General features: G+C 42.1%; 1 protein-coding gene and 1 long non-coding RNA gene across 4 annotated transcripts in view; one reads left to right on the forward strand and one right to left on the reverse strand.

The window, feature by feature from the left end:
* The window catches only part of rabl2 (RAB, member of RAS oncogene family-like 2), a 32933-nt gene extending 14017 nt beyond the window's left edge, over positions 1 to 18916 (reverse strand). The window contains exons 1-5 of one of the 3 annotated variants that reach the window (XM_073066898.1): positions 17522 to 18916; positions 17030 to 17231; positions 14011 to 14040; positions 2519 to 2598; positions 1191 to 1270 (exon numbers count right to left, since the gene is read on the reverse strand). In XM_073066898.1, coding sequence (XP_072922999.1) covers positions 1191 to 1270; positions 2519 to 2598; positions 14011 to 14040; positions 17030 to 17136 — 297 coding nt within the window. In that variant the 5' untranslated portion in view covers positions 17137 to 17231; positions 17522 to 18916. The other 2 variants (XM_073066896.1, XM_073066899.1) reach the window with 2 other exon arrangements.
* Positions 18917 to 18931: 15 nt separating this feature from the next.
* LOC140738898 (uncharacterized) lies at positions 18932 to 19345 on the forward strand. The gene is made up of 2 exons (XR_012101478.1): positions 18932 to 19109; positions 19202 to 19345. It is a non-coding gene; the product is annotated as an uncharacterized lncRNA (long non-coding RNA).
* Positions 19346 to 27335: the final 7990 nt, after the last annotated feature.

A 27335-nucleotide genomic window follows, 5' to 3' on the forward strand; every position in this document is an offset into this window, starting at 1 on the left:
TTTTGTTTTTTTCTCTTTAACTGTGCATTGGATCTTGGTCTTCCTTATTCTTAATTTTTCTTTTTTAATTGGGTTCTTTTGGGTTTCTTACCTTGTAGCTGCCTGTAAGCAGACAAATCTCAAAGTTGTATAAATCTACATACTATGATAATAAACACACACAAACTGTCGGTGGAATGCAGCAGGCCAGGGATCATCTATAGGAAGAAGTACAGTCGATGTTTTGGGCCGAGACCCTTCGTCAGGACTAACTCAAAGAAGAGACAGTAAGAGATTTGAAAGTGGGAGGGGGAGGAGGAAATCCAAAATGATAGGAGAAGACAGGAGGGGGAGGGATGAAGCCAAGAGCTGGAAAGCTGATTGGCAAAAGGGATACAGAGCTGGAGAAGGGAGAGTATCATGGGACAGGAGGCCTAGAGAGAAAGAAAGGGGGAGGGTAGCACCAGAGGGAGATGGAGAGCAGGCAAGGAGTGATTGTGAGAGGGACAAAGAGAGAAAAAAGAGAAAAGAAAAAAGGGGAAAAAATAATAGATAAATAAATAGATTTCCCTCTTTTCCCTCTTCTCCTATCATTTCGGATCTCCCCCTCCCCCTCCCACTTTCAAATCTCTTACTATCTCTTCTTTCAGTTAGTCCTGACAAAGGGTCTCGGCCCAAAATGTCGACTGTACTTCTTCCTATAGATGCTGCCTGGCTTGCTGCATTCCACCAGCACTGTGTGTGTTGCTTGAATTTCCAGCATGTGCAGATTTCCTCATGTTTGCGCTTTGATAATAAACGTTCTTTGAATCTTTGGAACTGATCCCAGTTCCTATATGATAGCTGATGTCAATTATTCCTCCTGATGAGAAACCTTGTGACAATGGCAGAGGGAAAAGACAATAATTGAAAGTCAGGTAAGCTCTCCTTGAGGCAAAGGCAAGTTGAATGTAATTGCACTAACAAATTTGAACCACGCAAACTTCCATGATAGGCTCACTGTTTGAAACAGGCAGAGTATGTGATAATCTATGATGTCTTTAATGATCAACTACCCGTGAACAAGTGTTTATATCAAGCAAACAGACCTTATTTGTTGCCTGTGGTTTTGACAGTAATATTGAGATAGATTTACCTGCATTAAATACTGTAAAAAAACATCATTTACTGAAATAACCTTTGACACTAAAGTAGAATCTGTAAAGACCCACCATGATACAGGCATGTGCTTTATGGTAATAGGATGGATGCATACTCTGAAAACGTTCTTGTCCTGCTGTGTCCCAGAAATCTGTAAAATAAAACACCTGTACTATCAACCATTGCACTTTTAAAGCGTATTTTAAAATTTTATTTAAAAAATACACTACACCAGTACCTTTCACTAGCCCTAAACTTTATCTGTCCTGCTGATCATCATAACTATTTTTCCACGAGTGTCTCAATCTGTTCAATTAACAAAGATCAGAAAAAAACATTCATCCCCTCAATCCTCTTCTGATGACAGGTGTGAATCAATGGGGTATTCTCATCAGAAATTATGATAACGTTATTGTGTTCAAGCTTAACTCTTGAGATTCAAGAACATAGCTGTCATTTTTGTGATTCCTTCAGTTCTATTCATTGTCAGAAATGCTATCTTCTCAGATGAGTCACTGAGCTTAAGATATATCTGTCCTCTGAGATGAAGAGAGAAGAACTTACAATACTAACTGAAGTGGAGCAGGAAATTTTCAGATCCTTTCTTTATTTGATCTAATTTGTATTCATCTGTGTGGTTTGTGTTACTTTTTTTGACACTATTCCTTCTTGGTGACCTGAGCTATTTCATTATATTTAAAGTCAATATAAAAATGCAGATTACTGGCCAGTGTTGATTTCTTCTGGCTTCCCAGCCAACATTTATTCCTCTATTTTTTATCACTAAAAGTAATTATATTTTCAGTTATAACATTGCTGATCAAGACCTGTTTTCTGTACAAGATTCTATGTTACTGAAGTATCTATTGAACAAAAATGTACATTTGGCTGTAAAACAAATAGGTAACTTCAGAATAGGTGAATGGTGCAAAATAAATTTTATTCTGCCATTCAATTAGATCTTGGTTAAGTTTCGCCACAATTCCATTGATCAACTTGGACATACTTTCTCATCCCAAACAAATCTTTCAAACTTACAATATGAAGTTTCAGTTCAGCCACAGCACCCAGAGCCTTTTGAAAGAGGATGTTGCAGATTTTCACTATCCTTTGCATGGAAGACTAATTTGTGATTTCATTCCAAAATTGGCAAAGTCTGACTACCACGTCGAAGATAAACATGGTCATTTGTGAACTTGACAGATCAATCTAATTCATGGCAATTTTAGTGGTGGAGTTTTTTGTGATGTTGTTTGGAATTCACCCTTTATTTCTTGGCATGAAAAGCAAAGATTTTTCCAGGCTCTCAGCACATGTGATAATAATATGCAAATACCAATTACCCATTTTTTTGGTTCATCGTGAACATTAGAAATAAATAAAGAAAGTTAATATTTACCCACTATAACAGTCTTGTCATTGACTTTGGTAGTGTATTTATACAGTGTCAATGCGTAAGTGGACAGCTGCTGAGGACGACTAGAATCCAAGTTAAGGTGTATAAGATACAGAAAAGGATCCTGGCAATTAAATGATACATTTGTCCCATTCAGTAGCTCCACTATATGACAATCTGCTCTCAGTTATTTTGGGTTCAAAATAACCTATAAGGTTAATTTCATATTTGGAACAAAAAGCAAAATATTAAAGTAGAAAATATTGGAAATGTAGAGCAATTCAAGCAGCAGTGCATGGTCATGCTGCTGAAATTTCTGCAGATGCTTCCCAATCAGTTGAGTGTTCCTGGCATTTCCGAATTTCATGCTGTGTTCATTTGACCAAGAACCATAAGACCATAAGATATTGGAGCAGAAGACACCATTTGGCCCATCGAGTCTGTTCTGCCATTCAATCATGGGCTGATCCAATTCTTCCAGTCATCCCCACTCCCCTGCCTTCACCCCATGCCCTTCGATGCCCTGGCTAATCAAGAACCTATCTATCTCTGCCTTAAACATACCCAATGACTTGGCTTCCACAGCCACTCATGGCAACAAATTCCACAGATTTACCACCCTCTGACTTCTCCGCATCTCAGTTCTAAATGATGTCCTTCAATCCTGAAGACATGCCTTCCTGTCCTAGAATCCTTTACCATTGGAAATAACTTTGCCATATCTAATCTGTTCAGGCCTTTTAACATTCAGAATGTTTCCAGGAGATCCCCCCCCTCATTCTCCTGAACCCCAGGGAATATAGCCCAACTGTACACAATACCCCGTGTGGTCTCATGAGTGCCTTATAGAGCTTCAACATCACATCCCTGCTCTATACCTCTAAAGATGAATGCCAACATTGCATGCACCTTTTTCACAACTGACTCAACCTGGAAGTTAACCTTTAGAAACACAGAAAAACTACAGCTCAATACATGCTCTTTGGCCCACAAAGCTGTACCAAACGTGTCCTTACCTAGTTACCCATAGCCATCTATTTTTCTGAGCTCCATATACCTGTCCAGGACTCTCTTAAAAGATCCTATCGTATCCACCTCCACCACCATCACTGGCAGCCCATTCCACGCACTCACCACTCTCTGCGTAAAAAACCTAACCTTGATATCTCCTCTGTACCAACTTCCAAGCACCTTAAAACTGTGCCCTCTCATGCTAGCCATTTCAGCCCTGGGAAAAAGCCTCTGACTATACACATGATCAACGTCTCTCATAATCTTATACACCTCTATCATGTCACCTCTCCTCCCCTGTCACTCCAAGGAGAAAAGACTGAGTTCACTCAACCTATTCTCATGAGGCATGCTCCTCAATCCAGACAACATCCTTGTAAATTTCTTCTGCATCCTTTCTATGGTTTGACATCCTTCCTCTAGTGAGGCAACCAGAATTGATCACAGTACTCCAAATGTGGTCTGACCAGGGTCCTATATAGCTGCAACATTACCTCTCAGCTTCTAAACTCAATCCCACGATCGATGCAGGCCAATGCACCCTATGCTTTCTTATCCAGAGTCAACCTGCGCAGCAGCCTTGAGTTTCCAATGGACTCAGGCCCCAAGATCCCTCTGATCCTCCACACTACCAAGAGTCTTTCCATTAATACTATATTCTGTCATCATATTTGACCTACCAAAATGAACCACCCCACACTTATCTGGGTTGAACTGAATCTGCCATTTCTCAGCCTAATTTTTCATCTTATCAATGTCCCGCTGTAACCTCTGACAGCCCTCCACACTATCCACAACACCTCCAATTTTTGTGTCATCAGCAAATTTACTAACCCATCCCTCCACTTCCTCATCCAGGTCATTTTATAAAAATCACAAAGAATAGGGGTGACTGACCTCCATGCAGTATATGACCCATCTACAACCACTCTTTGCCTTCTGTGGGCAAGTCAGTCCTGGGTCCACAAAGCAACTTCCCCTTGGATCCCATGCCTCCTTACTTTCTCAATAAGCCTTGCATGGGGTACCTTGTCAAATGCCTTGCTGAAATCCATATACACTACATCTAATGCTCTACCATCATCAATGTGTTTAGGCACATCCTCAAAAAATTCAATCAGGCTCATAACACATGACCTGCCTTTCACAAAGCCATGCTGACGACTCCTAATCATATTATGCCTCTCCAAATATTCATAAATCCTGCCTCTCAGGATCTTACCAACCACTGAACTAAGACTCAATTGTCTATAATTTCCTGGGCTATCTCTACTCCCTTTCTTGAAGAATGGAACAACATCCACAACCCTCCAATCCTCCAGAACCTCTCCCGTCCTCATTGATGATGCAAAGATCATCACCAGAGGCTCAGCAATCTTCTCCCTCGCTTCCCACAATATCCTGGGATACATCTCGTCCAGTCCAGGTGACTTATCCAACTTGATGCTTTCCAAAAGCTCTTGCACATCCTCTTTAATATCTACATGCTCAAGCTTTTCAGTTCGCTGTAAGTCATCCTTACAATCGCCAAGATCCTTTTTCATAGTGAATACTGAAGCAAGGTACTTATTAAGTACCTCTGCTATTTCCTCCGGTTCCATACACACTTTTTCATTGTCACACTTGATTTGTCCTATTCTCTCACACCTTATCCTCTTGCTCTTCACATACTTGTAGAATGCCTTGGGGTTTTCCTTAATCCTGTCCACCAAGGCATTCTAATTTCTTTCTTGAGCTAGCCTCATAATCTTCTAGCTCTCTATCACTACCTAGCTTTTTGAACCTTTCATAAGTTCTTCTCTTCTTCCTAACTATATTTACAACAGCCTTTGTACACCATGGTTCCTGTACCCTACCATCCTTTCCGTCTCATTGGAACGTACCTATGCAGAACTCCACGCAAATATCCCCTGAACATTTGCCGCATTTCTTCCGTGCATTTCCCTGAGAACGTTTCCAATTTATGCAATTTAGGGTATCTGGCACAAGGACTCTCAAGTCCCTTTGCATCTCTGCATTTTGAATTCTCTCCCCATCTGAATAATAGTCTGCCCATTTATTTCTTCCACCAAAGTGCATGACCATACACTTTCCAACATTGTATTTAATTTGCCACTTTTTTGCCCATTCCCCTAAACTATTTTAAGTTTCTCTGCAGGTTCTCCATTTCTTCAACACTACCTGTTCTTATATCATTGGCTAATTTAGCCATAAATCCATTAATACCGTAGTCCAAATCATTGACATACATTGTAAAAAACAGCAGTCCCAACACCGACTACTGTGGAACTCCACTAGTAAGTGGCATCCAGCCAGAATAGGATCCCTTTATTCCCGCTCTCTGTTTTCTGTGGACTAGAAGGCTGATTGAGAACCTTCTATTAGAGCAAGAAGGCTGCGAGTGAATGTCTGATTTTTCGGAGCAAAGGGAATTTTTTACTACTCGAGGAAAAGAAAGGCGAGACTGCACAGGCGCGTGCCATCAGCCAGTGTGCCACCAGCACACGAAAGGTTTAAAAAGATCACCATATCCAGCAAGCAACAGAGTGACAGGGTTTTGGCGCAATGGGCTTAGGCGGGTAACGAGACGATCCGAGGTAGGTTTAACTTTGTTAATTGCGGAAAGGAGGTAGTATGTGTGTGAGGCCAGTTTTCTGTGCTCAGTGTCAGATGTGAGGGTCCTGGAGTCTCCCAGCCTCCCAGACAGCCATATCTACAGCAGGTGTGTCGAGCTGCAGCTCCTAAGGGACCAAGTTAGGGAAATGGAGATGTGGCTCAATGATCTCCGCCTGGTCAGGGAGAGCGAGGAGGTGATAGAGAGGAGTTACAGGCAGGTGGTCACACTGGGGCCATGGGAGAGAGACAGGTGGGTCACAGTCAGGAGGGGGAAGGGGAAGAGTCAGGTACTAGACAGTACCCCTGTGACTGTACCCCTTGACAATAAATACTCCTGTTTGAATACTGTTGGGGGGGGGGGGGAACAGCTTACCTGGGGGAAGCGGCAGTGGCCATGCCTCTGGCACAGAGTCTGGCCCTGTGGCTCAGAAGGGTAGGGAAAGGAAGAAGAAGGCAGTAGTGAAAGGAGACTCTATAGTTAGGGGATCAGACAGGCGATTCTATGGACACAGGAAGTAAACTCGGATGGTAGTTTGCTTCCCAGGTGCCAGGGTCCGGGATGTTTCAGATCACGTCCAAGTCAAGTCAAGTCAAGTCACTTTTATTGTCATTTCGACCATAACTGCTGGTGCAGTACATAGTAAAAATGAGACAACGTTTTTAAGAACCATGGTGTTACATGACAGTACAAAAACTAGACTGAACTACGTAAAAAACAACACAGGGAAAAAAAACACACAACTACGCTAGACTACAGACCTACCCAGGACTGCGTAAAGTGCACAAAACAGTGCAGGCATTACAATAAATAATAAACAGGACAATAGGGCAAAGTGTCAGTCCAGGCTCTGGGTATTGAGGAGTCTGATAGGTTTGGGGGAAGAAACTGTTACATAGTCTGGTCGTGAGAGCTCGAATGCTTCAGAGCCTTTTCCCAGACAGCAGAAGGGAGAAGAGATTGAATGAGGAGTGCATGGGGTCCTTCATAATGCTGTTTGCTTTGCAGATGCAGCGTGTATTGTAAATGTCCGTGATGGCAGGAAGAAAGACCCCAATGGTCTCATGATCCGAGATGGTGCAATTTCCGAACCAGGCAGTGATGCAGCTGCTCAGGATGCTCTCAATACAACCCTTGTAGAATGTGATGAGGATGGGGGGTGGGAGATGGACTTCTCTCAGCCTTCGCAGAAAGTAGACGCTGCTGGGCTTTCTTTGCTATGGAGCTGGTGTTGAGGGACCAGGTGAGATTCTCCGCCAGGTGAACACCAAGAAATTTGGTGCTCTTAACGATCTCTACTGAGGAGCCATCAATGTTCAGTGGGGAGTGGTCACTCCGTGCCCTCCTGCAGTGGGAGGGAGAACAGCCAGAGGTCGTGGTACATAGTGGTATCAAATGACATAGGTAGGAAAAGGGAAGAGGTCCTGAAAAAAAAGACTACAGGGATTTAGGAAGCAAGTTGAGAAGCAGGACCGCAAAGGTAGTAATCTCAGGATTACTGCCTGTGCCACACGACAGTGAGAAGAGGAATAGAATCAGAATCAGAATCAGACTTTAATCGCCAAGTACCTATGCACATACAAGGAATTTACTTCCGGCAGATGTTGTCTCTCTGCTCATAACAATAATAATGATAAATATAAATGAAAATATAGATTATACATACAGGTAGTGCAATCCAAGTAATAGTTAGCCGACAGTTAACCGGCAGTTAACTGTTCAGCAAAGTGACCGCAGTAGGGAAAAAACTTCTCCAGTGCCTATTAGTCTTAGTCTGGAGGGATCTGAAGCGCCTACCAGACGGAAACAGATCAAACAGTCCGTGCGCAGAATGGGAGGAGTCCTTTATGGTGGAGGTTAAATGTGTGGCTGAGGGATTGGAGCAGGGGGCAGGGATTCAGACTTCTGAATCATTGAGACCTCTTTTGGGGCAGGTGTGACCTGTACAAAAAGGACTGGTTGCACTTGAATCCCAGGGGGACCAATATCCTGGGGGGGGAGGTTTGCTAAGGCAACTGGGGAAGAATTTAAACTGGAATTGTTGGGTGGTGGGAACCGAACTGAAGAGACTGGGGAAGAGGAGGTTAGCTCACAAATAGAGAAAGCTTGTAGACAGTGCAAGAGGGAGGATAGGCAGGTGATAGAGAAGGAACACGCTCAGATCAAAGGTTTGAGAAGTGTCTATTTTAACGCAAGGAGTGTTGTGAACAAAGTGGATGAGCTTAGAGCATGAATCAGTACTTGGAGACATGATGTGGTGGCCATTACAGAGACCTGGATGGCTCAGGGACAGGAATGGTTACTTCAAGTGCCGGGTTTTAGATGTTTCAGAAAGGACAGGGAGGGAGGGAAAAGAGGTGGAGGCGTGGCACTGTCAATCAGAGATAGTGTCATGGCTGCAGAAAAAGATGCCATAGAGGGATTGTCTACGGAGTCTCTGTGGGTGGAGGTTAGGAACAGGAAGGAGTCAACAACTTTACTGGGTGTTTTTTTATAGGTCGCCCAATAGTAACAGGGATATTGAGGAGCAGATAGGGAAACAGATCCTGGAAAGGTGTAATAATAACAGAGTTGTCCTGATGAGAGATTTTAATTTCCCAACTATCAATTGGCATCTCCCTAGAGCAAGGGACTTAGATGGGGTGGAGTTTGTTAGGTGTGTTCAGGAAGGTTTCTTGACACAAGACGTAGATAAGCCTACAAGAGGAGAGGCTATACTTGATCTGGTATTGGAAAATGAACCTGGTCAGGTGTCAGAACTCTCAGTGGGAGAGCATTTTGGAGATTTTGATCATAATTCTATCTCATTTACAATAGCAATGGAGAGAGATAGAAATAGACAAGTTAGAAAGGTGTTTAATTGGAGTAAGAGAAATTATGAAGCTATCAGGCAGGAAATTGGAGGCTTAAATTGGAAACAGATGTTCTCAGGAAAAAGTACGGAAGAAATGTGGCAAATATTCAGGGAATATTTGAGTAGAGTTCTATATAGGTATGTTCCAATGAGACAGGGAATTTATGGCAGGGTACAGGAACCGTAGTGTACAAAGGCTGTAAATAAATCTAGTCAAGAAGAGAAAAGCTTACAAAAGGTTCAGAGAGCTAGATAATGTTAGAGATCTAGAATATTATAAGGCTACGAGGAAGCAGCTTGAGAAGGAAATTAGGAGAGCCAGAAGGGGCCATGAGAAGACCTTGGTGGGCAGAATTAAGGAAAACCCCAAGGCATTTTACAAGTATGTGAAGAGCAAGAGGATAAGACATGAAAGAATAGGACCTATCAAGTGTGACAGTGGGAAAGTGTGTATGGAACGAGAGGAAATAGCAAAGGTACTTAATGAATACTTTACTCAGTATTCACTATGGAAAAGGATCTTAGTGATTGTAGTCATGACTTGCAGCAGACTGAAAAGCTTGAGCATGTAGATATTAAGAAAGAGGATGTGCTGGAGCTTTTGGAAAGCATCAAGTTGGATAAATCGCCGGAACCGGACAAGATGTACCCCAGGTTACTGTGGGAGGCAACAGAGGAAATTGCTGAGCCTCTGGCGATGAACTTTGCATCATCAATGGGGACGGGAAGAGGTTCTGGAGGATTGGAGGGTTGCGGATGTTATTCTTTTATTCAAAAAAGGGAGAGGAGATAGCCCAGGAAATTATAGACCAGTGAGTCTTACCTCAGTGGTTGGTAAGTTGATGGAGAAGATCCTGAGAGGTAGGATCTACGTACATTTGGAGAGGCATAATATGTTTGGGAATAGATAGCATGGCTTTGTAAAAGGCAGGTCATGCCTTACGAGCCTGATTGAATTTTTTGAGGATGTGACTAAACACATTGATCTTGGTAGAGCAGTAGATGTAGTGTATGTAGATTTCAGCAAGGCATTTGACAAGGTAGCCCTTATTGAGCTTATTGAGAAAGTAAAGAGGCATGGGATCCAAGTGGAAATTATCAAATAAGGTCATATTCTGTATGGGGGTCGGTCACCAGTGGAGTGCCTCGGGGATCTGTTCTGGGACCCTTACTCTTTGTGATTTTTATAAATGACCTGGATGAGGAAGTGGAGGGATGGATTAGTAAGTTTGCTGATGACAGAAAGGTTGGAGGTGTTGTGGATAGTGTGGAGGGCTGTCAGAGGTTACAGTGGGACATTGACAGGATGCAAAACTGGGCTGACAACTGGCAGACGGAGTTCAACCCAAATAAGTATGAAGTGGTTCATTTTGGTAGGTCAAATATGATGGCAGAATATAGTATTGATGGTAAGACTCTTGGCAGTGTGGAAGATCAGAGGGATCTTGGGGTCCAAGTCCATAGGACGCTCAAAGCAGCTGCGCAGGTTGGCTCAGTGGTTAAGAAGACGTATGTTGTATTGGCCCTCATCAATCGTGGAATTGAATTTAGAAGCTGAGAGGTAATTTTGCAGCTATATAGGAACCCAGTCAGACCCTACTTGGAAAACCATGCTCAGTTCTGGTCGCCTCACTATAGGAAAGATGTGGAAGCAGAGGAGATTTACAAGGATGTTGCCTGGATTGGGGAGCATGCCTTATGAGAACAGGTTGAGTGAACTCAACCTTTTCTCCTTGGAGCGAAGAAGGATGAGAGGTGACCTGATAGAGGTGTATAAAATGATGAGCGGCATTGATCGTGTGGATAGTCAAAGGCTTTTTCCCCAGGGCTGAAATGGTTGCCACAAGAGGACATAGGTTTAAGGTGCTGGGGAGTAGATACAGAGGAGATGTCAGGGGTAAGTTTTTTTACTCAGAGCAGGAAGTGCATGGAATGGGCTGCCGGCAACTGTGGTGGAGGCGGATACGATAGGGTCTTTTAAGAGACTTTTGGATAGGTACATGGAGCTTAATAGAGGGCTATAGGTAAGCCTAGCAATTTCTAAGGTAGGGACATGTTCGGCACAACTTTGTGGGCCGAAGAACCTGTATTGTGCTGTAGGTTTTCTATGTTTCTATGTTCGCCAATGCTCCACCCATGCTAGCAATGTCCCCGTAATTCCATGGGCTCCTATCTTGCTAAGCAGCCTTATTGGTGGCACCTTGTCAAAGGCCTTGTTATAATCCCAGTACACCACATCTACTGCATCTTCTTTGTCTACCCTGCTTGTAATTTCCTCAAAGAATTGCAGTAGGTTTGTCAGGCAGGATTTTCCTTTCAGGAAACTATGCTGGCTTTGGCCTATCTTGTCATGTGCCTCCAGATACTACGTAATTTAATCCCTAACAATCGATTCCAACAACTTTCCAACCACTGATGTCAGGCTAACAGGCCTATAGTTTCCTTTCTGCTGCCACTCACCCTTCTTAAGTAGTGGAGTAACATTTGTAATTTTCCAGTCATCCGGTACAATGCCAGGATCTATCGATTTTTGAAAGATCATCGTTAATGCCTCCGCAATCTCTCCAGCTACTTCCTTCAGAACCCAAGGGTGCATTCCATCACGTCCAGGAGATTTATCCACCCTCAGACCATTAAGCTACCTGAGCACCTTTTCAGTCATAATTTTCACTGCACATACTTCACTTCCCTGACATTCTTGATTGTCCAGTATACTTCAGACATCTTCCACTATGAAGAATGATGCAAAATACGCATTCAGTTCCATATACGCAACCAGAATACATTACTTCTGGCATAATACATATGCCAGAATTCACGATACATATTTATAAATAGCTATATTTATCCCAGTTTTCATAATTAGACAACTGTCATATAGCTAATCAACAAGCATTTGATCAACAGTCTTTGGATAAGTTACATTAACAGCTAAACATCCCCATGGATCGTGAGTACATTACACTGGACTCTTGGGTGTCATCATTTTCCAAATATTGTGTTTAATTTTTGGAATAGGAACAGCATCATCCATTGCTAATTTTCAGAAGGTGGTGAAGGACCACCTTATTGAGCAGTAGCTTTGATACAATTTGGTAGCTTTTTAGGGGACTTGAAGATTGTAACTCAGCCACTTCACTGTAGAATTGATATCACTAATATGCCGAGAAGTAAGGAAATTTTCCCTTTCTAAATGGGCACTAGCAGAAAATTTGGACTTTTCACATATTCAATAAATTAAGTCTCTGAAGTAGTACTCCTTTTACTTCTAATTATTTCTTAAACTAATGAATAAGGAGCAGGCATGAGCAATAATTTCTCCACCTCCAGTGACCACTCCCATCTTCCCTTTTTATCCCCCTTATCCTATCTGTCACAGTATCCCTTCTCTTATCCCCTGCCCTATTCATCACTTGCACATTCCTCCCTCCGGTTCCCTGCTCACCTCCTTCCCTTTATTCTATATTTGACTGTTCTCTCCTATCAGATTCCATCTTCTTTCACCCCTTTTATCATCTATCACCTCCCAGCTTCTTGCACCATTCCCCCTTCCCCACTGCCATCGTCCTCCCCTCACCCACATTTACCTATTACCTGCCAACTCTTTTACACCTCCACCCTTTTACCTTGGTTATCTCCCCTCCTTTTTTTTCCAGTCCTGAAGAAGGGTCTTAACCTGAAATGTCGGCTGTCTATTGCCCTCCATAGATGCTGCATGGCCGCTGATTTCTTTCAGTATTTTGTGTGTTACTCTCTGACTGCCATTGTGGCATTTAAACACATATTAACTGGAAGCAAATCAAGTAATTTGTACACTATCACCTGTACATTATGTGAGTTAAATAGTATAGTGATTTTTATGGTCTTGTGTATTTTTCATGTATAAGGATGATAAGAGGCATTGATCGTGTGGATAGACATTGGCTTTTTCCCAAGGCTGAAATGGCTAACATGAGAGGGCACAGTTTTAAGGTGCTTGGAAGTAGGTACAGAGGGTATGTCAGGGGTAAGTTTTTTTACGCAGAGAGTAGTGAGTGCATGGACTGGGCTCTCACGACCAGACTATGTAACAGTTCCTTCACCCAAGCTATCAGACTCCTCAATACCCAGAGCCTGGACTGACACCCTGCTCTATTGTCCTGTTTATTATTTATTGTAATGCCTGCACTGTTTTGTGCACTTTACGCAGTCCTGGGTAGGTCTGTAGTCTAGCGTAGTTGTTGTGTGTTTTTTTCCCCCCTGTGTTGTTTTTTACATAGTTCAGTCTAGTTTTTGTACTGTGTCATGTAACACCATTGTCCTGAAAAATATTGTCTCGTTTTTACTATGTACGGTACCAGCAGTTATGGTCGAAATGACAATAAAAGTGACTTGACTTGACTTGGGTGACCGTGGTGGAGGCGGATACAATAGGGTCTTTTAAGAGACTCCCGGACAGGTACATGGAGCTTAAAAAATAGAGGGCTATGGGTAACCCTAGGTAATTTCTAAAGTACATGTTCGGCACAGTATTGTGGGCCGAAGGGCCTGTATTGTGTTGTAGGTTTTCAATGTTTTCTATGTTTCTATGTCTCAGTACTTGCCTTTGTGTGCAAGTATCAAGCTTTGATCATTTGGTGATAAGATAAAGAACTTTCTTGAGAATTCGCTGAGTGGTTTAATTCCTTGATTAATAAACGTTGATAGACATTAAGTAAATACACAGGTATGAAGTATATTAAACTATTGTGGGCATAATATACTTCAGAAAAAATGTGTGCAGCTTAAGTAGAAGTCACCACAGCACTGTTCATCACTAAAGTAGCAGTTTCTACAGACAAACATTTTCTGCATGAATCAGCACTTGACAACGAGGGTACTAATCATAGGGCATTCCTCCTTCAAGATATAGTGAGAAGGAACACACAAATGACAAAAGAGGAATCAAATCAGAGCTAATAAACTCAGCGGATTAGAATTTGATTCCTGTATTTGGCCAATAATATTTTATCCACATGTAGATCTCACAAAGGATACTATCCATCCATCAGGAATCTCTCCACCAACCTGTGAACACAAATCATCGAAAGAAATTAGTGCATGCATCAAGGAACTGAATGTCCACTCCATATTTCACTGTATTATCAATGCCCTACTGTGGAAACATTGCTGATATTGAAGATCTGACTCAGCTGTTGAAGCTCTAAAGATATTGAGAGCTGGAGAGTGAAAATCTACACAGAATACGGAGACAAGAAATTTGCTTTAAGTGTCAAAAATCTATTAATATGGACAATTCTTCACCGATCCAGCTCCCTCAGGAATTGATCAACATATTCTCCTGGGTTCTATCAGACTCCTGTAATATACAAACTGAAGGCCTGAGTATTTAATTCATCAATTTCTGCAGTGTTGTGAAATTGGATTTGATGGATAAGCTGAATTGAATGTTGGAGGGAGAGCAGTCTGGAAAACAAAGTAAGTGGGAAAGAAATTAAAATGTCTATAGTTTTTTTTGAAAACTTCCTCCTTGTTGTTGGTATTGAATGGGAGGATGGAACAAGAAAGCAAGTCATTGATAATAAACCTGATTCTGATCCCAATCTGTTCAATTTGAACTGATGGGAAATTGGCTTTTAAGATTGAATGCACCAGTCTGCTATTGCCTCCTTGAACTTCAGAAGTGGATGAGGTGCTTGACGGTACTCTCAGCTTTATCTTTGACTGTCAGTCCCTTCCAAGTTCACATTCTATTTTTGCTGTTATCCCAGAACATCCATTTCCTTGCTCCCTTACATCACGAGCTGCTGCGCAGCTTGTGCATGAGCTAAGATGTAAATCACCAAATTTAGCTTCCCTGCATTAATGCTGTATCTCACATGATTGCTCACCACTCCAGGATCATCCAGGATATTACAATGCCAAGCGTGCTTTCTTGTTCTATCCTCCCATTCAATACCAACACCAAGGATGAAGTTTTCAAAAAAAAACTAACTCTAGATGTTTTAATTTCTTTCCCACTTTCTTCGTAGTCCAGACTGCTCTCCCTCCAACATCCAATTCAGCTTATTCATCAAATCCAATTTCACAATACTGCTCCTTACTAAAGGGTCAGAGGGGGAGCAGAAATTGGTGAATTAAGTGCTCCAGTTTGTAGACTACCTATGCAAAATATAATGTGCTGTTCTTCTAGATAGCATTGCCTTCACTCTATCAGTGGAGGAGGCCGAGGGCAGGCAGAGTGGTATGGGAATTGGAAGGAGAGGAGAACTAAAATGGCTTGCAATTAGCAGTTCCCAGTAGCTAATGCAAATAGTGCACAATTTGAATTCAATCCTGACTCTCCAATGTTATCTGTGTGGAGTTTGCTGGTTCTCCCTGTGACCATGTCAATTTCTTCCCACATCCCAAAAATTCTGGGAGAAGCCAGAGAGTGGTAGTAGATGGTTGCCTCCCTGACTGAAGGCCTGTGACTAGTAGGGTGCCACAGGGATCGATGCTGGATCTGTTGATGTTTGTCATCTATATCAATGAACTGGATGATAATGTGCTGAACTGGATCAGAAGATTTACAGATGACACCAAGATTGGCAAAATTGGGGTGTAGTGGACGACGAGGAAGACTATCAGAGCTTACATTGAAAATTTACGAGGATGTCACTGAGACTGGTTCTGGACCAGCTGGAAAAATTGGGCTGAAAAATAGCATACCGATTTTAATGCAATAAGTCCAAGGTATTGCACTTCAGTAGGACCAAACAGGGTAGGACTTACACAGTGAATGGTAGGGTATTGAAGAACGCCGTACAACAAAGGGATCTAGAAAGAAAGGTCCATGATTCACTGAAAGTGGCGGCACAGATAGACAGAGTAGTAAAGAAAGCTTTTGGCACATTGGCCTTTATAAATCAATGTACACGGAGATGGGATGTTGTGCTAAAATTGTATGATGGTGAGGCCTAATTTGGAGTATTATGCACAGCTTAGATCTACAAGAAAGATATAAGGCTGAAAGAGTACAGAGAAAATCTAAAAGATGACACTGAGATTGGAGGACCTGAGTCATAAGGAAAGATTGAATAGGTTAGGACTTTATTTCTTGTGGAAGATTGAGGGAAGATTTAATAGAGGTACATAAAATTATGAAGGGTACCGATAAGATAAATGCAAGCAGGCTTTTTCTATTGATGTTGGGTGAGACTACTGGCTGGTGGCGGTAGTGGCATCAGTGCTGGACTTCGGAGCGAAGGCTCCCGAGTTCGAATCCAGCCGGCCCCCTTGCACACTTGCCATCCGTGCTGGGTTGAGCATCAAGCTAGCAACTCAGCCTCGTAAAAACAAGAAAGACTGCTAAAAACAAAACGTCATCACAATAGCGTTCCTATGACTCCACTCGGAGTTAAGGGCTTTCTTCTTCTGGGTGAGACTACAACCAGCGGTCATGGATTAAGGGTGAAAGGTGAAAAGTTAAAGGGAAACATGAGGATAAACTTCTTCAAAGGGCCGTGAAAGTATAGAATGAACTGCTAGCGCAGTGGTGTATGCCAGCTCAATTTCAACGTTTAAGAGAAGGTACATGGATGGTAGGAGTATGTCAGACTGTGGTCCGGGTGCAGGTAGATGAGAGTAGGCTGTTTAAATGGCTTGGTACAGACTAGATGGCTCAAATGGCCTGTTTGTGTTGTAATTTTCTGTGACTCTATTAGTAAGTTGGTTGGTTAGTTGGCCAGATGCAGCATGCTCTGGGAGAGGATGGGGAAATGTCAAGGACTTCCCCTCCTGATCACAATCCAGCAAGTTCAGCTGAAAGGCCAAATGTGTATATGGCTGAGAGCAGATTAAACTTGACTTGATGCACTGCATAAGTGAAAAAGCCATCCTTTCTGGGCCCAAATATTTGACAGGGATGTTAAAGGCAGCATGATCTCTGCCCCAGCAAAGAGCTGCCCTTTCAAATAGGGAAGGGTGAAATAGAGTTGGACTCTTTTACAGTGATGAGCTCCAGATTGTTGATGCCCATTACCCAATCCCTGTGGCCAGTTACACGTTTACTTACTTGGATTTACCCACAGCACTGTCTCCTAAACAGATGATTTTGATGTGTTCATCCCCATCATACTTGTCCTGGTTCAGTTCAGGTAGGGCACTGTTCTCTGCAGCCATGTTGTCCAAGTAATGACACGGGCTTGAGTGTTTCGTCTTCACTTTTTCCAGCTGATTCGTTCACTGACTGTTGTCTCAATGTTTGACTTCCACCCCTGCAGACTTTACAAAGTTCAGTACATCTGTACTATCCCTAGCTTATCTTAATAATCTGTACACAACCGTTGCCAAATCTTCCACTCTCTTATCATACTTTTATGTTACAGCTCTTTTTCTGAAATCACAAATCAAATGTCTTCATTCTGAATCTTACAGAAACTTATCAACAGCATATTCTAAAATCAGATGCTGCACTTTATTACTGAATTCAAAATCCAAATTCACAATATTAGGCTCAACAAATTGAACATATCAAGCATGTATCAACAAATAAAGTAAACCTTACCCAATCCTTGACTGTTTCTGTTCTTCTACGTTCTGCCTCAGTTTCCTTATACCTGTCTCTTTAGCAGACTTTTATTTTTGTTCCATGATCCAGACCATTCCCGTTCTTTTTCATGTGAGAACCACAATTCTAATGGCCTGACTCTCTCTGTTATTTCCTAGGGATTTCAGCATTGATTATTTTTCCTTTCAGTCCCTGTACAAACTTACTCCACTTAATTTTTTATCAATTTTCTCTTCTGACACCCCTTTCTTTGTGTTTGTCTATATTATTTAAGATACACTCAAGATCTCACACATTTTGTGGCTGTTCCTACTGTCAATATCTCCACCTTCTCTACCACATAAACTTTCTGATAGCCCTTATGTTGCTATTCTATGTACCCCAAGATCTCAGCTCTTCAGTTGTCTCAGTCTTTTGAATCTACTTTTAACAATTTCCTGATCCTGTTCTTTATCTCAGAATGTTTTCTTGTAATCAGTGTTATTTTTATATGTCTATCTATTACTATGTTTCTTCTATATATGTATGTCACTGAAGTTGCTGTTAGTGTTCTACTTGTCTGGCAGGTTCCATTGATGTACCTCTCAACTTGTCTTCATAACCCTCTCTCAATCTACACCAATTGTTAGAACTGTTTATTTCTCCACCTCACTCACTCCCAAAATAAGCCAACCTTGTTGGTCCTGAATAGTTTTCAATCCTCCTCAGTACCAGTGGTACGATACATTCAAACACAACTCACCAGGTAAACCACACTAGATTCTGTCTTTCCCTTAGATAATTACTTTTCTTTTCCTTCCATATCCATTTCAAGTCTAAACCCTGTACTTTCCTTTCTAAATTAACCACCTTGTGTCTCTCCCTCCTTCTCGCTACTTTAGTGCTATCACTATCTCCCTTCTTCTGTCTTCCAAACCCTCATTAAGCCTATTTATCTCCCTCTATCCTATGCCCTCCCTAAATCTCTTTCTGTATATATCTTCAGTATCTCTCTCTGCTTTCTTTTATTTCAATCTATTTTCTTCCCCTGCATTAAAATGCTGCTATTTCACCTATCAACTGTGATTCTACCCCACGCTATATTTACTACTCTTCCCTCAATCTTTGTGCTTTCCTATCTCAACTCTCACTCTTTGTAGTTTACTTATGGACTTTCTTTTTCCTTTCTCTTCTCTTTCTTCCTGTATTTATATTTCCCTCACTTTCCTTTCCCGGTTACCTGCTTTATCCCTCTCTTTTTTTCTGCCCCTACCTACTCTATCGCTCTTTCATATTCCTTCTCCCCTTCTCCTTTTCTCTCTCTCTCTCTCCTATCGCTCAGCTTTCCGGCAGCTATGCAACAGACGCCAGGCAGGGCCTCTATCGAAGCTGTCTAAGCGCCGCCTGTATATGCCTGCATATTGGGACCAACACCAACCTAGGAATCTAACAACTGATCAAACAAATATTATTTACAAGAGAAAAAAAATTAGAAGAAATGATTAAACATTCACACTCCACGGACCCACCCGAGCTGTTCATACAGCGCCTGCCGTGGGCGGCCGTGTGCTCCAATCAGGGCGGCGGGAGGCTGGTAATTTAAAATGTAAGTCCTGCTCAGTGCGTGTCAGACAAGAATCGGTAGCTCTTATTAAATCTCTGAGCATTTTTAATATATGTTTCATCTTGATCTCACAGGAATAGATTTCATTAAGAAAGAACGAACTTGCAGCTTCTACACAAGGCCGCCATGCCTCCCGGAAATAAAGATTAATCTCTTGGTTATCGTTGCAAGATACACAGGCGGAAAATAACAGAATCATTAAAATATAATGAGATTTTTTTCATTTTCTTTTAATATTTTTATTAGACATAAAAAGATACAGCTAAAGGAAAATGGTGTGTGTATGTGTAGAGGGAGAAGGTAAAATCTTCAGATCAATACTCAACTACAATTGACAACACTCTAGAATCAGAATCTGGGTTAATATCACTGACATATGTCGTGAAATCCATAACTTTGCGGCAGCAGTACAATGCTTTACATGATCAATATAGGAAAAAACTGAATTACGGGAAGCATTTATATGTATATTAAATAGTTAAATGGAGATAAGTAGTGCAAAAACTGAAATAAAGGTAGTGAAGTAATGTTCATGGGGTCAATGTCCATTTAGAAATCAAATGGCAGAGGGGAAGAAGCTGTTGCTGAATTGTTAAGTGTGTTCCTTCAAGCTTCTGTATCTCCTTCCGGATGAGGGAATGAGAGAATGAGAAGAGGGCATGCCTTGGGTGGTGGGGGTCCTTAATGATGGACATGCCTTTCAGAGGCACTGCTCCTTAAAGGTTTCTTGGGTACTACAGAGGATGATGGAGCTGACTAATTTCAGACATCCCACCCTGCAAAAACCCCAGGAGGTAGTACCCCCCCCCCCCGCAACCCCATATCCACGCCCCCCCCCCCCCCCACCGGTCGACCTCCAAGGGTGTATGTATAATAATTTGTTTAGAGATTTTATCTAATCTGTAAACCAAGTTGGGTATTTGCAGAAAATGTGAAATTAAAATATGTACTTATATTATCATGGAGTCGCTTTTTTATTCTATTACAACTTTAAGTAAGTCTACAGGAAGTTTGGCCTCATCACGTAGGACATCAATAGAGTAGCTCCTTAGCAGCTGGCCAGCTAGTATAAATAACAGCTATGCTAATGAACGAATGACACCTGTTAAACTCACCTCAACATGTATTTTACAGTCATTTAACCCACCATGAGCAATGGAAAAGTCACTGTTGCAAACAGTGCAGCAAGCAACACTGTCAGTATTTTTGACCTCTATTAGGCAGGAGTACACTTTAGTGTAGTCTGGGGTGAAGTACATTTTATATTTTCTTTTTTTTGGAACACTGTGCCATGGCGCAGCAGGACACTAAACTGAGCTGATGGAGGGGGTGGGGGGAGAAAGAAAGAGAAGGAGAGAGAGAGAGAATATATATATATACACCTGGATCTTCTGGGAGAGGTGGGATGTCTGTAATTTTACAACTCTCTACAGCTTACTTAAATCCTGTACAGTAGCCTGCCCCATCCCAGACAGTGATGCAGCCAATCAGAATCCTCTCCATGGTACATCTGTAGAAGTTTTCAAGTGTTTTAGGTGACAAACTAAATCCCCTCAAAATCCTAATGAAATATAGCTGCTATCTTGTCTTCTTAATAGCTGCATCAATATGCTGCGACCAGGCAAGATCCTCAGAGATAATGGCACCCAGGAACTTGAAATTGCTCATTCTCTCCTGATTCCTCTATGAGAATTGGTTTGTACGCCCTCGATTTACGCTTTCTGAAGTCCACAACCTGCTGTTTGGTCTTACTGAAGTTGAGTACAGGGTTGTTGCTGCAGCACCATTCAACTAACTGGTATATCTTACTCCTGTATGCCCACTTGTCACCATTTGAGATTCTGCCATGAATGGGTGTATTATCAGTAAATTTGTAGATGGCTTTTGAGCAATGCCTAGCTACACAGTTATGGGTATAGAGAGAGTAGAGCAGTGGGATAAGCACACACTCTTGAGGTGTGTCAGTGTTGATTGTCAGCAAGGAGGAGATATTATTACTAGTGTGGACTCAGTCAGTCGTGTCGACCATGGGTACTGCCCCTCTGGTAGTCACTGAGAGTGGCTTTTCCAGGGCGCAAGCCAGGGCAGAGTTGATATGGAGATCCGTCTGTTGCCCATGCAGTGGGACCCCCTCTCCATGCTGATGACAGGTCCAAAGGAACAACAAAAGTCGATATAGTTTGGTGCCAGCAGCATCGCAGGAGTTGCCGTGCCGGTGCTGGGTACAGCAGTCAGCCACCCATTAATGCCCATTATTATTGCTAATCTGCACATATTGTGATTTTCCAGTTAGAAAGTCAAGGATCCAGTTGCTGAGGGAGGTACAGAGGCCACGCTGGGAGCACCCGATACAGTAGATGACCCCAACAGACTCACAGGTGAAGTGTTGCCTCACGTGGAAGGACTGTTTGGGGTGCTGAATGGTGGTGAGGGAGGAAGCGTAGAGGAAAGTATCATTTGTTCTGCTTGCAAGGGTAAGTGCCAGGAGGGAGATCAACAGGGAGGGAGGGACAAATGGACAAGGGAATCGCATAGGGAGCAATCCCTGAAGAAAGCAGAAAGTGGGTGGGGGAGGGAAAGATGTGCTTGGTGGTGGGATCCTGTTGAAGATGGCAAAAGTTATAGAGAATTATGTAATGGTCACAGAGGCTGGTGGGTTGGTAGGTGAGGACAAGAGGAACCCTATCACGAAATGCAAGAGAACCCTCTTTCACCATTCCCTATTCCCTTTTCCCTCTCTCACCTTATCTCCTTCTGTCCTCTCCTATCAGATTCTCCCTTTCCAGCCCGGCATCTCTTTCACCAATAGACTTCCCAGCTCTTTACTTCATCCTTCCCCTCCTTCCGGTTTCACCTATCACCTTGTGTTTCTTCCTCCCCTCTTCCCCACCCTTCTAACTCTGATGCCTCATCTTTTTTTCTGTCTCCAGTCCTGAGGAAGGTTCTTGACCCGAAATACTGACTGTACTTTTTTCCATCGATGCTGCTTGACCTGCTGAATTGCTCCAGCATTTTGTGTGTGTTGCTCAGATTTCCAGCATTGGCAGATATTCTCTTGTTTGTGGTTCATCAACAGTTTTTGGTTTGGGAATGCGCAGTAAGTTTTCATAGGCACACACTCATCCACACAGGTGTTAATGTAGTCAGTGACAACTGAAGTGTATGCATCTTGATTCAAAGATATATCCCTGAATACAGTCCAGTCCACTGATTCAAAACAGTCCTATAAGTCCTCCTGCACCTCCCTTGAATATACCTTCTTGGTTCTCACTCCTGGTGCTGCAGTATTCAAACTCTGCCTATACTCAGGGAGTAGAAGTACAGCCGGGTGATCAGACTTTTTGAAGTGTGAGCATGGGATAGCACGGTAGGCACTCTTGAACTTGGTGTAATAGTGCGTACTACAAGTTACTTGTTGAAGGTAATTATTCAGTGACTTTTTCAAGCTGACCTGTTTAAAATCCCCAAAATGATGGGGAAGGCAACAGGGTGTGCTGTTTCATGCCTGTTGAACACATTGCTCAGTTTATCTAGATCCTATTGGACATTGGTCTGAGGTGGAATCACCGAAATCTTGCATGGCAGGTAACATGATTGGCACTTAATTGCATTGTGTTCCAGATCTGATGAACAGGATTGAGACAGCACTGCAATGTTTGTACACCATGAGGAATTGATCATGAGGGAAACCTTCCCCTTCATTCCCCTCCTGCATTGCACAACAACCCCAAGTTAATGACGAGTTGTAGCTTCAATACCTTCTTTGGATACTCCAGGACAAATTTCATATTGGATACTTTACAAGAGTTAAATATTCAGTAAGTGTGCAAAACTTTCTCTCCCCACAGATGCTGCCCATCACTATCAGTATTTTATGTTTTTCAAATTTAACGCATCTGTGGTTATTTTTTGCTTACTTTAATCATATTCTTTTATATTTGTTCAGGAGGACATTTTGGACTACTGTTTAATATTTTGTCCAAAATACAGCATAGCACTGTAATGTTAGTTTAATTGTGCGCTCAGCCTTCAGGGCTAGAATTTGAATATAAATGTTTTTGGGCTCCCAGGTATGGGTTGCCCAGTGAACCAATGGTGCCACCTATTTGTAACAAGAGATATATTTATTTTTATCGCTTTTCTCAAAATGTTCACAATCAGCAACTTATTAAATGTAGAATCAGAGATGCAATCTTGCCAAAACTAGTCGTGAAAGGTGATGGACAATTAAAGATCTAATACAAAGAGGAAGCTCCAAAATATCTCCATCCTTAACAATATAGAGGCCCTCCATTGGTTGGGATCAACTATGGATGTTACATCTAGCTGTCGATATTGATTGTGAAGCACTGCAGTCAATACTCAAGCCAGTACTCACTCAGGGCAGTACAATATGGAGAGCAAGCCATTGCCCATGAAGCAAGCTCCCCTTCTCCATGCAGCTGATAAATACAAAGGACTGGCAGAGCCCGATACAGTTTGGCACCTGTGGTATTGCAGGAGTTACCAGTCAGTGGTGAACTCAATGTAGGACAATCTTAGAGACTCCAGTTCCATATCTTTCCTTGGGGTTTACTCTTGAAGCCTTCACAATGAGTGGGTATAGATGCAAGACAGTGAGGTTTGAGATCAGTGCTTTCCTCTCCAAGATGAGCTGCCAGCTGTGGCTGATGAGACCCATCTGCCTATAGTAACTGGTTTTAAGGTGCTAGTAACCCACCTTTGCCCCTTCTCCTATCAATAGAAGCAGTCTATGGGCTTCATATGTGAAGGCCAGTAGCTGGACTTTGTTGTCAGAGGTTGTTTGAGACACACTCCACTGGGAGCATTCACAAGGTATTGGAAGCTTATCACCACTAACCCCACCCCAGCTATGACAACCTTAAGGGACCTTGACAATAGTGAACTGGCAAAGGTAAAGCTAAAGCATTCACACAAAAAGATGGCTGCAGTTGATAATCATACCAGCCCCAGACATCCCTGCAGGAGTTCTTCAAGGTTGTGCGCTAGGCTCAACCATTTTCTGCTACTTCATCCCAAAGACCTTCCTTTCATTATTATTGTGCAATGTTTAATTAATTTCATCTTCATCTCCTCAGCAAGAGAGGTACCACTAGTCTACAGGAAGATATAGACCACATTCAGGAAAGGACTGATAAGTGGCAAATACATTCGTGTTGCAAAAGTGCAAGGCAGTAACTATGTCCAAGAGAAAATCTAGACATTAAACAGTATTACCATCATTGAATATCCCACTATCAATATCTTGAGGATCACCATTGGTCAATAACTTAACTAGGTGAAGCTCTTAAATTGTGTGGCTCTTAGCTTAAGCCATAGGCTGAATATTAAGTGGGGAGTGACTCACTTTTGACACCACAAGGCCCTTTTATTATCTAAAAGGCACAACTCAGAAGAATGATGAAATACTCTCAAAGTGCCTGGATGAGCACAATACCAATACGACACATGAAGCAACACACACAAAATGCTGGTGGAACGCAGTAGGCCAGGCAGCATCTATAGGGAGAAGCAATGTTGATGTTTCGGACTGAGATCGTGAGTCCTGATGAAGGGTCTCAGCCCGAAACATCAACATTGCTTCTCCCTATAGATGCTGCCTGGCCTGCTGCGTTCCACCAGCATTTTGTGTGTGTTGCTTGAATTTCCAGCATCTGTAGATTTCCTCGTGTTTGCCTTTTAAAACCACACATGAACCTCAAAACCATCCAGGTCAAAACAGCCTTCTTCACTGGAACCCTCAATTACCTTGAAGAGTCATTCTCTCTACTAACATTGCGCAGTAACTACAGTGTTTACCATCTACAAAATGCACTGCAATAATGTACCCAGGCTACTTCAATTACATCAATCATGGAATTGAATTTAGAAGCCGAGAGGTAATGTAGCTATATAGGACCCTGGTCAGACCCCACTTGGAATACTGTGCTCAGTTCTGATTGCCTCACTACAGGAAGGATGTGGAAGCCATAGAAAAGGTGCAGAGGAAATTTACAAGGATGTTGCCTGGATTGGGAAGCATGCCTTATGAAAACAGGTTGAGTGAGCTAGGCCTTTTCTCCTTGGAGCAATGGAGGATGAGGGGTGACCTGACAGAGGTGTATAAGATGAAGAGAGGCATTGATCATGTGGATAGTCAGAGGCTTTTTCCCAGGGCTGAAATGATTGCCACAAGGGGACACAGGTTTAAGGTGCTGGGGAGTAGGTACAGAGGAGTTATCAGGGGTAAGTTTTTTACTCAGAGAGTGGTGAATGCATGGAATGGGCTGCCGGTAATGGTGGTGGAGCCGGATATGATAGGGTCTTTTAAGAGACTTTTGGATAGGTACATGGAGCTTAGAAAAATAGAGGGCTAGTGGTAAGGCTAGTAATTTCTAAGGTAGGGACATGCTTGGCACAACTTTGTAGGCCAAAAGGCCGGTTTCTATGTTTTCTATGTTTCTATATCTCTATCTCTCAAACCCACAACCACTTTCACCAGGAAGGATAAGACTTTGGTATGGAGGAATTCAACTCTCAAATTTCCCACCATCCTGACTTGGAAATATATTACTGCTTCTTCATTATTGCTAGGTACAAATCCTGAAACTACTTCAAAACATGTGGAAGTATACTGGTTATTTGAATAGATATTCACTATTACTTTCTCAAAACCATTTGGCATTGAGTGATAAATGTTAGTCTTTCCATCAATATCTACATTCTGAGAAATGAATTAAAGCCAAACCACAGTAGCACAATGCTATTATGGCTTAGGGCATTGGTGTAAATCTTAAATTCTGACGCCCTCTATAAGCAGTTTGTACATCCTCCCCATGAACGTGCGAGATTCCTCCGGGTGCTCCAGTTTCTTCACACAGTCCAAAGACATACCAGTTGGTAGGTTAATTGGTCACTGTAAATTGTCCTGTGATTAGGTTAAATCGGTGGGTTGCTGTGCTGTGGGGTTCGTTGAGCTGTAAGGGTCTGGTCCGTGCTGTATCTCTAAGTAAAAGCAAAAATAACACAAGACTCCACAAACAGGTGAAGGAGCACTGTGGATTCTGAAAGTTCTGTATTTCTCTTTAGTTGGTTAAATATGTGTTTCTGACCAAAGATACTTTATTGATGTTGAATGTCACCTGACAGTAATGGCTGAAAAAACTATGCAACAAAGCTATACCATATGTTACATATTTAAAACTTGAATATATACACATATATCAAAGGATTGTTTTCTCTGACAACCAGGCAAAAAGGTGTGACTGGCTTGAGTCATTCACTGCCCATCTCTTGAGAAGGTATGGTTGGCCTTTTATTTTGAATTGCTATATATGTGTAGTGGAGTTTCCCCATGATTCTGTCAGATGGAGATTTCTTGAGCCAGTGTTGATAAGTAATTAAAGGATTGTGAGTGAGCTGGAGGAGAAGTTTAGTGTATACTATCCTCATACAGCTGCTCCCTGTGTCCTTCCTCATATTAGTTCTGTATGACATATTTTCATTTCAAAATTGTATATAGATTGGGTACTAAATCATAGAAACAGGATCAATGTGTGCAAATTTTAAATGCAAATCATTTATATCCTAGACTGAAGGGTCCTTAAGCTGAAAATTTAACTCTGCTTCTCTTCCAACAGATTTTGCCTAACCTGTTGTGTGTATCCATTATTTTCTGATATTACAGAAAGAGGTTATATCCAGAGTTCAGCACAGCAACAAGCCTACAGGTACAATTTCTTTGTGCAACTGTCATTGGCAACTGCACAAGTTAAGTTTTAACACATAATTTTAGGGAAAAGGTCTTTTTTTTTCTATGTTTCTTTGCTTTGCTGTTTTACCTTATTGGCCTACGTCAACATCTGTTTAGTCCACTGTTTAGACCTGTGGCTCAGAAGGGTAGGGAACTGAAGAGGATGGCAGCAGTTATAGGTGACTCTGTAGTCAGGGGTTCAGACAGGTGATTCTGTATATTAAAAAAGGAAACACGGTTGGTAACTTGCTTCCCAGGTACCAGGGTCTGAGATGTTTCTGGATGCGTCCACAATATCCTGAAAAGAGAGGGTGAGCAGCCAGTGACATACAGTAGGTAGAAAATGACATAGGTAGAAAAAGAGAGGAGGTCCTGAAAACAGACTACAGGGAGTCAGGAAGGAAGTTGAGAAGCAGGATCTCAAGGATAGTAATCTTGGGATTGCTGCCTGTGCC

The sequence above is a fragment of the Hemitrygon akajei genome, chromosome 14 (genome assembly GCF_048418815.1).
Source record: "Hemitrygon akajei chromosome 14, sHemAka1.3, whole genome shotgun sequence".
Classification (NCBI taxonomy): Eukaryota; Metazoa; Chordata; class Chondrichthyes; order Myliobatiformes; family Dasyatidae; genus Hemitrygon; species Hemitrygon akajei.